The sequence below is a fragment of the Zea mays genome, chromosome 1 (assembly GCF_902167145.1).
Source record: "Zea mays cultivar B73 chromosome 1, Zm-B73-REFERENCE-NAM-5.0, whole genome shotgun sequence".
Lineage (NCBI taxonomy): Eukaryota > Viridiplantae > Streptophyta > Magnoliopsida > Poales > Poaceae > Zea > Zea mays.
The window spans coordinates 285,659,776-285,678,195 of record NC_050096.1 but is presented as its reverse complement, the minus strand read 5'-3'; the positions used below and the strand labels follow the sequence as shown (position 1 = coordinate 285,678,195).

The 18,420-nt window shown below is 42.8% G+C and overlaps 1 protein-coding gene across 1 annotated transcript; it reads right to left on the bottom strand.

Annotated features, from left to right (window-relative positions):
* Nucleotides 1-2,815: 2,815 nt before the first annotated feature.
* LOC103644035 (ferredoxin--NADP reductase, leaf isozyme 1, chloroplastic) lies at nt 2,816-4,177 on the bottom strand. Its single transcript, XM_020544306.1, has 6 exons — nt 3,970-4,177; nt 3,706-3,797; nt 3,533-3,610; nt 3,395-3,457; nt 3,090-3,324; nt 2,816-2,981 (listed from the first exon to the last, which is right to left on the bottom strand). Exons 1-6 carry the CDS (start codon nt 4,175-4,177, stop codon nt 2,914-2,916), a joined length of 744 nt encoding a protein of 247 aa, XP_020399895.1. The 3' UTR covers nt 2,816-2,913.
* Nucleotides 4,178-18,420: the final 14,243 nt, after the last annotated feature.

Here is an 18,420-nt window from a genome sequence, read left to right as displayed (position 1 = left end):
ACTAAAAATCAAGAATTAAAGGTTAATCCCTCTAAGAAAATAGGGCCTTAGTGTGACGGACTCTAGGCAAACATTCTTTATTTGTTCACTTTCACTAGGTAAATACCCGTGCGTTGCAACAGGGTAAAAATAGTGCAACTATAACATATGTATGGACATATTTTGTGCAGAAAACAAGCAAATCACTGTGATAAACTCATAATGACTTGTCACCTTGTTCGAAGGGGAAAAGGTGTTTTTTAGTCTTACAACTTTAAGAAGAGAACCATACATGTAGCACCGCATTACTCCAATAATGAAACATGTGTAGGATTATGTTGTCTCTGTATGGGAAAGACATGTGCAAAGATTAAAAACTTTAGTTCATCACTAAGAAAAAGCATAAAAGTGATTAAGAACACTACCATCATAGATCTCTTGATTTTCAGGATCACTGAGGACCTCGTAAGCCTGAGCTAGCTCCTAGAACTAAAACAAACTCATGAGTTCTTAGTTTTCTTCACAATCATAAATCAACAGCCCCAATCGACCATTTATACAGCCTTACAACTAAACATTGACATATTCATGCAAATTAGGCAAAATGACCTATATATACATCAATGTTGGTTCTGTCAAGCAGGGTCAAAAGCACCATGATAAACTGTGGAGGTGGCGGTGCGGGCGAGCTTGGATGTATATATCAGCCTATGAACCAAGTAACAGTAGCAGCAGAGTTTCAATGATTATAATTCCATGCTTGGATCATAGAATTGTTCAGTATCTTTCTCATCGCTCGCTAGTGCCGACTGGGTATAATGTATATGGAAATGGAGATATGAAACAGTGTTAACTGATACTATCTTCAGATCTGGTGAAAGAAAACTTTTTCCCCCTGACTGTAATTAATTGGCAAGAGAAACTAATGCAGCGTCCTATTTTGTTTCACCTTCTTGTAGTTGTAGGGCTTGGCAGGGAACACTTGGGCACCTTGAACAGATCCTCGTCGTCGTCCTTCTCTGCCGGCGGCACAACGATGAAGAAGTCTCTGCTTGCAAGTATTGGGTGACGGGCATGTCGTCCCGCAGGTTCCAGTCGCCGAACGTCGGGATCCGGCGCCACTTGTTGTCATCTTGCGCCTGTTAGAAAAAAACGAAACGAAACAGAGCTTACTCCTCTGGTGAAAGCTTGGAAGCTAGTCTTGGAAGCAAGAAAGACAGTATGTGCATGTATGACACATACATGCTTGTTTCAAAAGAAAATGAACACTATTAAGAGCTTAGTATGTCTCTCAGATTCACAGTAGATAACTACTCCTATATAAGACGATCATATCATTTCCAACTGTCATGGCTTGTTTCTCTGTTAGCAAGGACATGCTCAAGGCCGGACCTAGGCATGTGCGAGCCATGCGCTCGCATAGGAGCTCCAAAAATTGAGGGTCCCAAAACTTAGTAGATCTATTCTAGTTTTATGATTTTTTACAACACATATTAATAAGTAGCACATACTTTTCTCCTTACCATGCTGCTGCGCTGAAGTGGAACTATCGAGCGCTGCACCAAAAAATGAATCTTTATAGGATCTTAACATGTTTGTCCGCGTGAACGAAGTTCTCTAAATTAAAGCTACTAAATTTATATTTGTGTTTTACTATGACACAAAAAATGTATTATTTAGACACAATAAGAGGAATATATCAGTTGCAAAAAAGTAAGGGAGGCTTACCTGCTCATCCCCATGCTCTTGTCCCGCTGTGGCATTCCAGCAGGCTGCATGATAACGATGGTGATGGAGAAGCAGAAGGCCGACGTCTTCCTGGAGTCAGTAATAGCATGTAAGCTTGTTATTTTGCTTCAGAATACGAAGGGACGATTTTTATTGATGTGGATCATTTTACACATGTAAATAAGGGACATCATGAAATGGTAGAATGCATCTTACAGATTTGGTAAATGAATGCAATGTAGAAACACATATAAGATTAGTGCATAATCAAAGAATCATTACCTTCAGACAAGTGAAAGCTTTGACAAAGGAAGTATTCAAGATCTGTGATGAGATGCAGAAGCACTAACTGTTTTGAAATTAGTTGAACAAATAGATTAAACAAGACAGAAAAATAAATATCAATACCCCAAGTCGCTTGTTATCTGCTCAACTCAAGTAAAAATTGTGGCAAGATCGATGACAACTATCTTAATCTTAGAGCTGCTTAATCTTGTCTTGCAAACTCTGGACACATCGAGTTATTGTAAATATTGAACTTTGTTGGCTTTACCTGCAGAGGCAACAATTAGGGTCAAATAATAACTTGTACTATTGTATCATCTGCGTTATCAAGCAAGACGATCAATACTGGAGAAATACAGAGTAGAGTGTGTGTGCAATACTGGAGAGCAGAATATTCCTGCAAATATAGTACGTAGTTGTTATTCGCCTTTTTCTTATGCATGCTTCTGCATTAGTATAATAACTATATATTTACTGCACAGGAAAAAAGAAGAAACACGATAAATGTGCAGGAAAAAAAGAGAGGGACAGTATGGTCTATGCTATTGCAGTAAGCTTGTTGTGTAACTTCTGTTGGTTGTCAGGGGCAAATGTTCATTGTGTAGGGTATCAGTTTCGATGCAAAATAAAATAAAATTTTCTCTAGGATTGTCATAAACCAAAACTAAAAAAATAATATATCTACAAGATCTTTGCAAATCAAAAAAATGTGGGGACAGAAATTCTTGGGCACTTGATCACATTACTCATACAAAAAATCGAATAGGCAAAATATTAAGAGTACTTATACAAATCTATAAACAGAGACGACCATAGTAAAAAAACGCAGAACACACTCACTATCTACATTATATACGCAGTACACCCTGGCCTCACTTACAGATACGCACAACACAAAATGTTAGCTGCAAAATTCAGCGGTTAGTAGACCTCCACATTCCATTGATCTCCCCTTTTCAGCTGCTTCTTGTAGTCGAACCAGTCGATTCTTGACATTTAAGTAAGCAATATATGCAACACAAGTCTCAGCGCCACCATCAATTTCACAGCAAGAGCAGTTGGAACTAAGGGTTCAGAATTAAAGATTATTTGCATACCGTCTTTTTCAGCCAGTGACACCATAATGTCATCGATACCGTTCTCCATGCCTTTCAACCCACACATGTAGACGTAGGTGTTGTCCTTCTTCAAGAGCTCCCACAATTCCTCTTTGTACTCCGCCATCCGGGTCTGGATGTACATCCTCTCCCCCGCCGCGTTCGTCTGCTCCCGGCTGATGGCGTAGTCGACCCGGAAGTTCTCCGGTGCTCTCTCCTTCATCTTCCTGAACTCCTGAATAATGCACAAGAGCACCTTGTAGAGATCGATGTACTGATCTCCTTGTACAGATCGATTTACTGACCTCCTTGTAGAGCAACGAGCTGCTCGTTGGAACACCCAGGAAGAGCCAGCCCAGACCTTTGAACTGCACAAGAGCGACTCACACATTATTTGCCATTCTCTGTCTAGTGTGTGAACTTTACAACACCGCTGCCTGTACCTTGTACTCGTCATGCTTCTCAAAGAACATCTTCCACAGGAACGATCGGAACGGAGCGATACCTGTACCGGTGGCAAGCTGGAAGCAATTGGCAAGCATGACTGTAATTAAAATCTCTGATTGTCGTCAGTGTATACGTAAGGTACTGGACTGGAGTCGGCTCTGAAGCTTACCATTATAATGGTAGCGTTGGGGTCTTTGGGCATCAACATTTCTTTGCCGACCGGTCCTGTTATCTGGACGTTATCACCTGGCTGCAGATCACCTGCATTATGATATGAGCACGCACAGGGGAACAAGCTAGATCAGATATTCGGGTGCCAATCAAGTCAGATCAGGATTTGTAGAAGAAGATTGTGTGCTGACCTACCGCGGCGGCCGCATTCCCGCCCTTATCCTCCTATCTGATGGCACGCGGCTCCCGCCTCTCCTCCGACCCTCCTCCGCCTCCGCATCATCGTCCGAGCCACACCGCCTGGTGTCCTCGGTGGAGCAGAACAGCGCCTTTCGCGCCCCGTCCCTGCCGCCAAAGCGCAGCCACGATGGGGACTGCGAGCCCAGGCGGAGCGCTGGGGAACCACCAAGCCGAAGCGCAAAGGGCATGGCAGCGACGGCGTCAGTGACGGTGAGTGAGAGCCTGGGCATCGACGTCGGCGGCGGCGGAGGTTATCAATGTGGCTGGTCGCTAGGGTTTTTGGGTTGGGGGTTTTGGTCATCCCTTGTGAGCTGTGAGCCAGCGTGGGGAGCGCACACGGTAGCCGGGAGGCTCCTCCATGGCGCGTGCTACGACGGCGGCTGTGCCTAGGCCAGAGGCGGGGGCGAGGTTGCGTCGGGGAGGATGAACTCGGCATAGGGGCGCAAGGAAGGTTGGGCGGCGGCATGGGAAGTTGGAATCGAGAAAAATCTGCGGACGTAGAAGGCTTCCAGCGGAGAGATCAGATCGGACGGTGTAGATCGTCGGAAGGCAGAACAAAGAAGAGGCAGGCTACCCTTAGAGCCTTAATAAGTAGTATAGATATGGAATCGGACAAAAAAAACTAACAAAGTTTTATTGCAAGCAAACAAATGTTACTAGTTTTGTTTAGGGAGTCTACAACAGCTACCTTAAAATAGTGTCCCTAAATTAAAACACTATGTCATTTAAAGTGTTTAGAACACTAAAAACAAATTAAGCTTTAACATAGGGCGGAGCTAGAGGCATTTGTTAATGTCATCGGACATCGATAAATTTTAGAAAACTAATAAATAAACAAAATAATGTACTGCGATTCTATCCACTAATGGTGATGGCACCGACCACATTATTGGTTGGCTAAGCCCCCGCTCCAAGAGTTAAGGTTTAAATAATGTATTTTAGAAAATAAACTACATTATTAAGATATAAAAAGTTTAAGAACGGCGCAGAAAAAAATAAGGGCCACTTTATTGTCTGTCCTATATTTTTATGATAAAAATCTTTAAAATAGGGATATGTTAGAGTTGTTTTTTATAAGTTGAGCTCTAGCTATATTTAAAGATAGGACGTCGATGATTTAAGATATTGTTGGAGATGCTCTTATATACTATAATAAAACGACCGATGTGGAGATAAACAACTTTAAATATTGATGTATCAGAGCATTTTAAGTTAAGTATTTAAGTTATCGTGCACGTGAATGAGCACCTGCGAACTCAATTTTCGGCACTTTCTCTTAGGAGCAAGCCAGTTATTTTGGAAGAAACGTTGTTAACTAAATATTACTCACTACAGTAACGAAGATCATTTTCAGCGCCAGAAATTGCCGAATTAAGGATGATAGTGGTTAGTTCCTTAGTTTAGGATATAATCATGCCCAAATTTGGACCGTCAATGCATTTCTCATAATTAGAAATTTTGAATTCCTAACTGAAATTGTATTTTTCTTTACATTTTAGAGCTTCAAATAAACTATTTAATCTTTGTTTATTTATCAAAGATTTACTCTATAGTAGAATACCTTACTTATACAATATTTTATATATAAGTGAAATTTAAAATGTTTAATATTTTATATATAGGTGAAATTTAATTTTTTGATTGTATATAATATCTTAAAAGACTATTAAGAAATATTTAGAAATTTAAGCTCTGAACAACTTTTACCATTTTTCTATACAAGTTGTGCATGAAATCTTTGTTATTTTTTTAGTAAATCAATTAGAATTCAATGATCAAACGATTGGCTTTTTATCATATGCAAAACATACAATTATTTGATAATGTCTTATGTTTAAGACTTAACCGGTTATTATTTTATATGACTTAACCAGTTATAAATCATATTTTAACAAATGTTAATTAATTTTATATTTTTTGCACTAAAAAACTAAATATAATTTATTTTTTCCCAAAAGTTAAATTGATCTTATTTAAAAGAGTTTGGCATATACATTATCACGACCATATGTGATGCATTTATTTTTAGTTGTGAATGTACTTAACTATATTTTTAGTTAGGCGACCTAGATTTGTAAATGACAAAGGATTGCTTCTTGAGTTAGGTTGACTTGTTTGTTGGAACAACATACCTATATGAGTTGTAAACTTAGTTTTTAACTTAAATAGGTTGAGAGCTTCATCAAGCATATATTGTTTAGTCATGAGCTATAACACATGGTTATCATGCAAGGTCTACGTTCTACATTTTTTCGTTTGTCATTACGGTTAGCTCAGAAAATCTCCTAGTTCTATTGAGTCAACTAAGTTAAGTTGAGAGGTAAGGTTTTCTAATACAACATATATAATTGAGTTAACCTAAGATCATCAAGGTTTTAAGTTCTGAGTTAAAGTCTTAAGTAAGTTCACCAGGCTATATTGTTTAGTTGAACAATTTATTTAGACTGAGAAAGTGTTAAATAAGTTGTCCAACTAAACAATATAGCATGGTTTTATTTATCGTTCCTTAAACACCACTGTTGTTATATCTAAGAGCATCTACAAGAGACTCTTTACTTTTGACTATCTATTTGATTCTGTATTTGTCTCTTCATAAAAATTAAACTCTATATATAACATCTCGTTCCAACAGATTCTCCAACACGCAATTTAGCTTGGCTAGCGAGAGTTGCTAGCCAAATTTGGCTAGTAAGGGAGTCAGTTTAAAGAGCCGGATAATTTGGCAAGTTAAATGACTAGTCTGTTGGAGAGCTATTTTGTTATTAAATAGCTAAAATTTAGCTTGACAAACTATTTAGCTAGTCTCTTGGAGATGCTCTAACCTCTCTATACACTACACGACGGTTGATCTTTAGCGACCCTTATTAGGTACCAACTGTTGGTTGCTAAAGTTTAGGGACCGACGGTCAGTCGCTAAATCCTTTTGTAGCAACGGTCGGTTGGTCGCTAAAAGTCTAGAAATTTAACAGCTTATAGTTGGTCGCTATAGATATCGTCGGGGACTAGCGGTGGGTCGCTATAGAGCAAGGATCACTATCAAATCTTATAGCCTGAACGTACATGTAGATGTTAGTGACTAAAAATTAATTAAAACAAGTAAACATTGATCGCTAAATTGTAGTAAAGAAAAAAGAATTGTAGAAAAGAAAAAAAGAATTATGGAAAAGAAAACTGTAACACCTCAGGTGTTTATATTCCGCTCGACAACGAGTATGGATTTAAGCACGTGATATCAGTAAATAAAACAGACACTAAAGTATAATTATCTTCGTCTATCACGATTTTGATATCGTGTCTGTCTCCATCTGTCTAAATTGTCCTAATTTATTTTTCAAAAAATCAGACTTTAGTAATTTTTGGAACATCGAATCCAGTATCGTTTGGGTTAAGCCATCGACGTCTTGCCCAAACTCTAATCTTTGAAATCAACGGTGGTTCCTGAAAATTCATTTGAAATTCTTTCACGCTTGTGTTGCACGTGTCTCTCTGTGGCATGGCGCGACGCGTGGCAGGTGCTAACCGGTGTCTGGACAGTGCACAACCTCTCGTCCGTGTGAGCGATGCGTGACGTCGCTTTCGAAAGGATCACACTTTCGAAGTCGCATCGATCTCGCGTATTTATTTCGCGATATGTCGAGTCTTGTGTCCGTTTAAAATTTATAGATTAAGAAAATACGAATTTGAAAGCTTGACCCACTCTTACGATTTTATCCCGAACAAATTAATGGGAACTCGACGAAAATGATTTTCAGTCCGAAACAGATCAGACCAGTGTGATTAGAACTGAAAGCGAGTAATTGATAATTGCATTTAACTTTGTGTAAAGAAATGGGAGAGGAAAAATATCCAGCCGATCCTCATCGTCTCGCACAGTAAAAAAAATCTCTGAAAGAAAAATCTTCTCCCGCCGCATGTGCCAGCCTCATCCGCTCGGGCAGCAGGGCAAAAGATCTGGTCGCCGTCTTTATCGTCACCAGCGTGCCCAGCCGAGCGGCTCCCACGCGCTCCTCTCCCTCCCTCATCTCCCTCCTCTGTCGGCGTCTTCTCCCTACCCTCGGCCATGGCGCTTGTCGTCGCGCCCTGCTCTCTGTCCCACGCGCGTCCCTACTTCAGCGCCCTCTCCTCCCTGCCCTGGAGCTCGCCCCATCTCCCATGGCCGCCCCTCCCTGCTGTAGCTTGACGCCCCCCTACAGCAGGCCAGCCATGGCGCCCTCACCTCCAGTCGCCTCTCATTGCTCCACCCCTTCCCATGGCCGCCTGCAGCTTCACCATGGTGAGCTCGCCCTCCCTCAAACCCTAGCCGAGTTTTTCCATGGTGCCCTAGACACCAGCTCCCACTCTTGCTGTCTCCCATGGCTAAGCACCTCCCTGGTGGCTGAGCATGGCCCCTGCACTCGCCCTTCCTCTACTGCAACAGCAACAGCCCGTTCCACGGTGTCGTCGACCTTTGGTGAGTCCCTGTTGTTCTCGCTGTTTGTGTGCCCTAGCTGCTCGATGAAATGTCTAAACTATGTGTTGTCGCTACTCGCAGCTAGTTGTCAACACCACGCCTCGCGCGGATCGTCCGGTGGTAAGGTAGGCCAACTAGGTTTTGCTCCCTATGTGGATGATGTGTGTGATGTTGAGATGATGATTGATTGGTGCGTGTCCTTTGCAGCGATTTAGGAAGATGGTAGTACTATGTTTGAATAAGCAGGTGAGGTCCGTGCGATGTTTGTTAGGTGTTTGATAGAAGGCTTGAACCAGAGATCCTCGCCGTTTCATGGTTTTCAAATCGGATTTAGTCACGGGTGAACTAATTTGCACTCTTGTTGGTTGATTTGATGAATAACTTGGAGGATTATGACCATGCTTATAAGATTGTTATGACATATAAACCTTAGATTTAAAATGATTATGTGGGAGTAGTAGTGGTGCTTCCCATAAACTTGTTTAAGTATGTGTATAGTGCGCTTAAATTGCTTCTTTGATTACATAATGTGAGAGTAGATTCAAAATACTAGGTTATGTAAAGTGGATGGATTCATGGTTATAAAGTAGAACTAATCTATATATGTGATTAGAAAGTGCCAAGCCCATGATAATTATAGGAGTAAATTGAATGTTTGCTGTTTGCACCTAGGCTAAGCACTTCACCCTTATCTTCATTTAAACCTACACGTGTAATTACAGGGAGAGGAGATTCTTCTTCAGTTTCCCCTAAATCAGCCACTGGTTCACTGATACAACACTCATTTCTCCATTGCACCCTCTCAGTTCAGTCCCTTTAATCTCACAATTCCACATGTCAACAGGTCAACCTTGGTTAACAAAACTTGATCCTTAAGCATAGCTCTACCAACTTGGTATAGCAACCCAAGACTGAAATCACAGAACACAAGTGATGGTGCACTAGAGTTTAGTAAAAACACTGAAACACTCCAATTTCAGCTAACTGACATAGCTCCATGCCAACCCTGACATAGAGGGTTGCAGTACCATTATCTCCAAAATTTACACAACAACAAGGCTAACTACTTGTATGAAACTTGTTCCCCTATACTTGGTCTTTGACTTTTCTATAGAATTTCTAGTCCAAATCATCATGCACTGGTCACAAAATAACTCCAAACTGGGATTCACGCACTGATTGAACTACAGACAATACAACCAAATTCAGACCACCCTCAGCCGAACAGGGAAGGTTGGGACCCATTTTACTCCTATTTTTATGTAGCACCAAGTCCATCGCCCTTTAGGAAATTTGTTCCTTTTACTTTGGTCTACCACTTTGTTATATAAATCATGACCCACAACTCCCTAAAATAGTTTCAAGAATCCACCAAAGTTGAGCCAAAAGAACTGAACTCAGACTTGGTTAATCTGAACCTTGTTCAGTGCATCACTGCCTGACAGCACCACTTTGAGCAATCTTTACACCTAGTTCCATGTAGCTCTAGGGTCAAATAGCTTAACCAAGTTTGCACTACTACAATATCTGAAAGGGAATTAGGCTTACACCTAGTTCCTATATAATTTTGGTGGTTGAATTGCCCAACACAAATCCTTGGACTAACTAGTTTGCCCAAGTGTATAGATTATACAGGTGTAAAAGGTTCACACTCAGCCAATAAAAAGACCAAGTTTTGGATTCAATAAAGGAGCAAAGGGGCAACCGAGGGCACCCCTGGTCTGGCGCACCGGACTGTCCGGTGTGCCACCGGACAGTGAACAGTACCTGTCCGGTGCACCAGGGGACTTAGACTCCAACTCTTCACTCTCGGGAATTCTCGGAAGCCGGCGCGCTATAATTCACCGGACTGTCCGGTGTGCACCGGACATGTCCGGTGCTCCAAGGAAAGCTCGGCCTCCTGAACTCACCAGCCTCGGGTTCGCGCGACAGCCGCTCCGCTATAATTCACCGGACTGTCCGGTGTGCACCGGACTGTCCGGTGTGCCAGCGGAGCAACGGCTCTCTGCGGCGCCAACGGCTCTCTGCGCAGCATTAAATGCGCGCGCAGCGCGCGCAGACGTCAGGGCTGCCCATACCGGTGCACCGGACATCAAACAGTGCATGTCCGGTGTGCACCGGACACCCAGGCGGGCCCACAAGTCAGAAGCTCCAACGGCTAGAATCCAACGGCAGTGATGACATGGCAGGGGCACCGGACTGTCCGGTGTGCACCGGACTGTCCGGTGCGCCATCGAGCAGACGCCTCCAGCCAACGGTCACTTTTGGTGGTTGGGGCTATAAATACCCCAACCACCCCACATTCATTGCCATCCAAGTTTTCCACTTCTCAACTACTACAAGAGCTCTAGGCATTCAATTCTAGACACATACAAAGAGATCAAATCCTCTCCAATTCCACTCAAGCCTTTAGTGACTAGCGAGAGAGATTTGCCGTGTTCTTTTGAGCTCTTGCGCTTGGATCGCATTCTTTCTTTCTCTTTTGCTCTTGTGATCAACACTCAATTGTAACCGAGGCAAGAGGCACCGATTGTGTGGTGGCCCTTGCGGGGAAGTTTTGTTCCCGGTTGATTGAGAAGAAGGAAAGCTCACTCGGTCGGAGGGACCGTTTGAGAGAGGGAAGGGTTGAAAGAGACCCGGCCTTTGTGGCCTCCTCAACGGGGAGTAGGTTTGCGAGAACCGAACCTCGGTAAAACAAATCCGCGTGTCACTCTCCTTATTTGCTTGCGATTTGTTTTGCGCCCTCTCTCGCGGACTCGTTGATATTTCTAACGCTAACCCGGCTTGTAGTTGTGTTTATATTTGTAAATTTCAGTTTCGCCCTATTCACCCCCCCTCTAGGCGACTATCAATTGGTATCAGAGCCCGGTGCTTCATTAGAGCCTAACCGCTCGAAGTGATGTCGGGAGATCACGCCAAGAAGGAGATGGAGACCGGCGACAAGCCCACTACAAGCCAAGGGAGCACCTCATCGGAAGAGTCCCGCACCAAGAAAAGGGAGAAGAAGAAGAACTCCTCCAAACGGAAGGAGAAAAGATCTTCCTCTTCTCACCACAAGGAGAAGAAGGAAAAATCTTCTTCTCACAAGCCGCATCGGAGTGGGGACAAGCACAAGAGGATGAGGAAGGTGGTCTACTACGAGACCGACACTTCATCGACATCTACCTCCGGCTCCGACGCGGCGTCCGTCACTTCTAAACGCCAAGAGCGTAAGAAGTATAGTAAGATTCCCCTACGCTATCCTCGTGTTCCTAAACATACACCTCTACTTTCCGTCCCATTAGGTAAACCACCAACTTTTAATGGTGAAGATTATGCTATGTGGAGTAATTTAATGCGATTTCATCTAACCTCTCTCCACAAGAGTATATGGGATGTTGTTGAGTATGGTGTACAGGTACCATCTATAGGGGATGAGGACTATGACACGGACGAAGTGGCCCAAATCGAGCACTTCAACTCCCAAGCCGCAACCATCCTCCTTGCCTCCCTAAGCAAGGAGGAATACAACAAAGTACAAGGATTGAAGAACGCCAAAGAGATTTGGGACCTACTCAAGACGGCGCACGAGGGTGATGAACTCACCAAGATCACCAAGCGGGAAACGATCGAGGGAGAGCTCGGTCGCTTCCGTCTTCGCCAAGGGGAGGAGCCACAAGACATGTACAACCGGCTCAAGACCTTGGTGAACCAAGTGCGCAACCTCGGGAGCACAAAATGGGATGACCACGAAGTGGTTAAGGTTATTCTAAGAGCTCTTATTTTCCTTAACCCCACTCAAGTACAATTAATTCGTGGGAATCCTAGATATCCACTAATGACCCCCGAGGAAGTTATCGGGAATTTTGTGAGTTTTGAATGCATGATTAAGGGCTCCAAAAAGATCAACGAGCTTGACGAGCCTTCCACCTCCGAGGCGCAACCAGTGGCCTTTAAGGCAACGGAGGAGAAGAAGGAGGAGTCTACACCAAGTAGACAACCAATTGACGCCTCCAAGCTCGACAATGAGGAGATGGCCCTAATCATCAAAAGCTTTAGGCAAATCCTCAAGCAACGGAAGGGGAAGGACTACAAACCTCGTTCCAAGAAGGTTTGCTACAAGTGTGGTAAGCCCGGTCACTTCATTGCAAAATGTCCTATGTCTAGTGACAGTGACAGGGGCGACGACAAGAAGGGAAGAAGAAAGGAGAAGAAGAAATACTACAAGAAGAAGGGCGGCGATGCCCATGTTTGTCGGGAGTGGGACTCCGACGAAAGCTCAAGCGACTCCTCCGACGACGAGGACGCCGCCAACATCGCCGTCACCAAGGGCCTTCTCTTCCCCAACGTCGGCCACAAGTGTCTCATGGCCAAGGACGGCAAAAAGAAGGTAAAATCAAGGTCCTCCACTAAATATGAAACATCTAGTGATGAGGATGATGACAAAAATGAGGAGGAAAACTTGCGCATTCTTTTTGCTAACCTTAACGTGGAACAAAAGGAAAAATTAAATGAACTAATTAGTGCCATCCATGAAAAGGATGATCTCTTGGACTCCCAAGAGGACTTCCTAATCAAGGAAAATAAGAAACATGTTAAGGTTAAAAATGCTTATGCTCTAGAAGTAGAAAAATGTAACAAATTATCTAGTGAGCTAAGCATGTGCCATGACACTATTGCCAACCTTAGAAGTGAAAATGCTAAATTAATTGCTAAGGTAGATTCTCATGTTTGCATTGATCCTAGAAATGATAATGTTGATTTACTTGCTAGGATTGATGAGTTAAATGTTTCCATTGCTAGCCTTAGAAATGAGAATGAGAAACTAATTGCTAAGGCTAAGGATTTTGATGCTACTATTTCCGACCTTAGAACTAAAAATGATATGTTGCATGCTAAGGTTGTTGAACTAAAATCTTGCAAACCCTCTACATCTAATGTTGAGCATATTTCCATTTGTACTAGATGTAGAGATATTAATGTTGATGCTATCCATGATCACCTAGCCTTAATTAAAAAACAAAATGATCACATAGCTCAACTAAATGCTAAGATTAGAGAGCATGACTTAGAAAATGAAAAATTTAAATTTGCTCGTAGCATGCTTTATAATGGGAGACGCCCTGGCATCAAGGATGGCATTGGCTTCCAAAGGGGAGACAATGTCAAACTTAATGCCCCACCTAAAAATTTGTCTAACTTTGTTAAGGGCAAGGCTCCCATGCCTCAGGATAACGAGGGTTACATTTTGTACCCTGCCGGTTATCCCGAGAGCAAAATTAGGAGAATTCACTCTAGAAAGTCTCACTCTGGCCCTAACCATGCTTTTATGTATAAGGGTGAGACATCTAGCTCTAGGCAACCAACCCGTGCCAAGTTGCCTAGAAAGAAAACTCCTAATGCATCAAATGATCATGCCATTTCATTTAAAACTTTTGATGCATCTTATGTGCTTACTAGCAAATCCGGCAAGGTAGTTGCCAAATTTGTTGGGGGCAAACACAAGGATTCCAAGACTTGTGTTTGGGTACCCAAAGTTCTTGTATCTAATGCCAAAGGACCCAAAACAGTTTGGGTACCTAAAGTCAAGAACTAAATTTGTTTTGTAGGTTTATGCATCCGGGGGCACAAGTTGGATACTCGACAGCGGGTGCACAAACCACATGACCGGGGAGAAAAGAATGTTCTCCTCATATGAGAAAAACCAAGATCCCCAACGAGCTATCACATTCGGGGATGGAAATCAAGGTTTGGTCAAAGGTCTTGGTAAAATTGTTGTATCTCCTGACCATTCCATTTCCAATGTTTTTCTTGTAGATTCCTTAGATTACAATTTGCTTTCCGTATCCCAATTATGTAAAATGGGCTACAACTGTCTTTTTACTGATACTGGTGTTACTGTCTTTAGAAGAAGTGACGATTCAATAGCTTTTAAGGGAGTGCTAGAGGGTCAGCTATACTTGGTAGATTTTGAAAGAGCTGAACTCGACACTTGCTTAGTTGCTAAGACTAACTTGGGTTGGCTTTAGCACCGCCGACTAGCCCATGTTGGAATGAAGAATCTTCACAAGCTTCTAAAGGGAGAACACATTTTGGGACTAACCAATATTCATTTTGAGAAAGACAGGATTTGTAGCGCATGCCAAGCTGGGAAGCAAGTTGGCATCCATCATCCACACAAAAATGTCATGACTACCGACAGGCCGCTGGAGCTACTACACATGGACTTATTCGGCCCGATCGCTTACATAAGCATCAGCGGTAGTAAGTATTGCCTTGTAATTGTGGATGATTATTCTCGCTTCACTTGGGTATTCTTTTTACAGGAAAAATCTCAAACCCAAGAGACTTTAAAAGGATTCTTGAGACGGGCTCAAAATGAGTTCGGCTTAAGGATCAAGAAAATAAGAAGCGACAATGGGACGGAGTTCAAGAACTCTCAAATTGAAAGCTTCCTTGAGGAGGAGGGCATCAAGCATGAGTTCTCTTCTCCCTACACGCCACAACAAAACGGTGTAGTGGAGAGGAAGAATCGAACTCTATTGGACATGGCAAGAACCATGCTTGATGAGTACAAGACACCGGACCGGTTTTGGGCCGAAGCGGTCAACACCGCCTGCTACGCCATCAACCGGTTATATCTTCACCGAATCCTCAAGAAGACATCATATGAACTCCTAACCGGTAAAAAGCCCAACATTTCATATTTTAGAGTTTTTGGTAGCAAATGCTTCATTCTTATTAAGAGAGGTAGAAAATCTAAATTTGCTCCTAAAACTGTAGAAGGCTTTTTACTTGGTTATGATTCAAACACAAGGGCATATAGGGTCTTTAACAAGTCCACTGGACTAGTTGAAGTCTCTTGTGACGTTGTGTTTGATGAAACTAACGGCTCTCAAGTAGAGCAAGTTGATCTTGATGAGATAGGTGAAGAACAGGCTCCATGCATCGCACTAAGGAACATGTCCATCGGGGATGTGTGTCCTAAGGAATACGAAGAGCCTCCAAGTACACAAGATCAACCATCCTCCACCATGCAAGCATCTCCACCAACTCAAAATGAGGATGAGGCTCAAAATGATGAAGAGCAAAATCAAGAAGACGAGCCACCTCAAGATAATAGCAATAATCAAGGGGGAGATACAAATGATCAAGAAAAGGAGGATGAGGAAGAACCAAGACCGCCACACCCAAGAGTCCACCAAGCAATCCAACGAGATCACCCCGTCGACACCATCCTCGGCGACATTCATAAGGGGGTAACTACTCGATCTCGGGTTGCTCATTTTTGTGAACATTACTCTTTTGTTTCCTCTATTGAGCCACACAGGGTAGAGGAAGCTCTCCAAGATTCGGATTGGGTGGTGGCGATGCAAGAGGAGCTCAACAATTTCACGAGGAATGAGGTCTGGCATTTAGTTCCACGTCCTAACCAAAATGTTGTAGGAACCAAATGGGTCTTCCGCAACAAGCAAGATGAGCATGGTGTGGTGACAAGGAACAAAGCTCGACTCGTGGCCAAAGGGTATTCACAAGTCGAAGGTTTGGATTTTGGTGAAACCTATGCACCCGTAGCTAGGCTTGAGTCAATTCGCATATTATTGGCCTATGCTACTTACCATGGCTTTAAGCTCTATCAAATGGACGTGAAAAGTGCCTTCCTCAATGGACCGATCAAGGAAGAGGTCTATGTTGAGCAACCTCCCGGCTTTGAAGACAGTGAGTATCCTAATCATGTCTATAGGCTCTCTAAGGCGCTTTATGGGCTCAAGCAAGCCCCAAGAGCATGGTATGAATGCCTTAGAGATTTCCTTATTGCTAATGGCTTCAAAGTCGGCAAGGCAGATCCTACACTCTTTACTAAAACTCTTGAAAATGACTTGTTTGTATGCCAAATTTACGTTGATGATATTATATTTGGGTCTACTAACGAGTCTACATGTGAAGAGTTTAGTAGGATCATGACACAGAAATTCGAGATGTCGATGATGGGGGAGTTGAAGTATTTTCTAGGATTCCAAGTCAAGCAACTCCAAGAGGGCACCTTCATTAGCCAAACGAAGTACACTCAAGACATTCTTGCTAAGTTTGGGATGAAGGATGCCAAACCCATCAAGACACCCATGGGAACTAATGGGCATCTCGACCTCGACACGGGAGGTAAGTCCGTGGATCAAAAGGTATACCGGTCGATGATTGGTTCATTGCTTTATTTATGTGCATCTCGACCGGACATTATGCTTTCCGTTTGCATGTGTGCAAGATTTCAAGCCGACCCTAAGGAATCACACCTTACGGCCGTAAAACGAATCTTGAGATATTTGGCTTATACACCTAAGTTTGGGCTTTGGTACCCTCGGGGATCCACATTTGATTTACTTGGTTATTCGGATGCCGATTGGGCGGGGTGCAAAATCAATAGGAAGAGCACATCGGGGACTTGCCAGTTCTTGGGAAGATCCTTGGTGTCTTGGGCTTCAAAGAAGCAAAATTCGGTCGCTCTTTCCACCGCCGAAGCCGAGTACATTGCCGCAGGACATTGTTGCGCGCAATTGCTTTGGATGAGGCAAACCCTGCGGGACTACGGTTACACATTAACCAAAGTCCCTTTGCTATGTGATAATGAGAGTGCAATTAAGATGGCCGACAATCCCGTCGAGCATAGCCGCACTAAGCACATAGCCATTCGGTATCATTTTCTTAGGGATCACCAACAAAAGGGGGATATCGAGATTTCTTACATTAATACTAAAGATCAATTAGCCGATATCTTTACCAAGCCACTTGATGAACAATCTTTTACCAGACTTAGGCATGAGCTCAATATTCTTGATTCTAGAAATTTCTTTTGCTAGCTTGCACACATAGCTCATTTGAATACCTTTGATCATATCTCTTCTATATGCTATGACTAATGTGTTTTCAAGTCTATTTCAAACCAAGTCATAGGTATACTGAAAGGGAATTGGAGTCTTCGGCGAAGAAAAAGGCTTCCACTCCGTAACTCATACTTCGCCACCACTCCGAGCAACTCTCTCTTCTTTGGGGGAGAAATGAGCATCAAGGAAAAGGACTTCATCCTTGGGGGAGAGAGTAAAAGCTCAAAAGCAAAAGGAGCGGACCTCGTCTTTGGCATAATCTTAACTCATTCATTTATGACCAAAGAGGAGGAACTTACTTCGAGGGCTCTAATGATTCCGTTTTTGGCGATTCATGCCAAAAAGGGGGAGAAATGAGCCCAAAGCAAAAGGACCGCACCACCACCACCAAATTCAAAAACTTAGTGCTTTCCAAAAGTCTTTATCATTTGGTATCCTATTGTGTTCAAAAGGGGGAGAAAGTAGTATTTCAAAAATGGTATATCAAAACCCTCTTGAACACTAAGAGGTGGATCTCTTTTAGGGGGAGTTTTGTTTAGTCAAAGGAAAAGCATTTGAAACAGGGGGAGGAAATTTCAAATCTTGAAAATGCTTTTGCAAACTCTTATTTATTTACCTTTGACTATTTGCAAAAGATCTATGAAATGGATTTACAAAAAGGTTTTGCAAAAACAAAACATGTGGTGCAAACGTGGTCCAAAATGTTAAATAAGAAAGAAACATTCCATGCATATCTTGTAAGTAGTTTTATTGGCTCAATTCCAAGCAACCTTTACACTTACATTATGCAAACTAGTTCAATTATGCACTTCTATATTTGCTTTGGTTTGTGTTGGCATCAATCACCAAAAAGGGGGAGATTGAAAGGGAATTAGGCTTACACCTAGTTCCTATATAATTTTGGTGGTTGAATTGCCCAACACAAATCCTTGGACTAACTAGTTTGCCCAAGTGTATAGATTATACAGGTGTAAAAGGTTCACACTCAGCCAATAAAAAGACCAAGTTTTGGATTCAATAAAGGAGCAAAGGGGCAACCGAGGGCACCCCTGGTCTGGCGCACCGGACTGTCCGGTGTGCCACCGGACAGTGAACAGTACCTGTCCGGTGCACCAGGGGACTTAGACTCCAACTCTTCACTCTCGGGAATTCTCGGAAGCCGGCG

Excerpts from the sequence above, each read along its gene's own strand:
- LOC103644035 (XM_020544306.1), bottom strand. The coding sequence starts at position 4,177 with ATGCCCAGGCTCTCACTCACCGTCACTGACGCCGTCGCTGCCATGCCC. Across the intron at positions 3,458-3,532 it reads AGAAGCATGACGAGTACAAG|TTCAAAGGTCTGGGCTGGCT; the intron begins GTACAGGCAGCG and ends GCTCTTGTGCAG. Across the intron at positions 3,325-3,394 it reads GCTCGTTGCTCTACAAGGAG|GAGTTCAGGAAGATGAAGGA; the intron begins GTCAGTAAATCG and ends TGCATTATTCAG.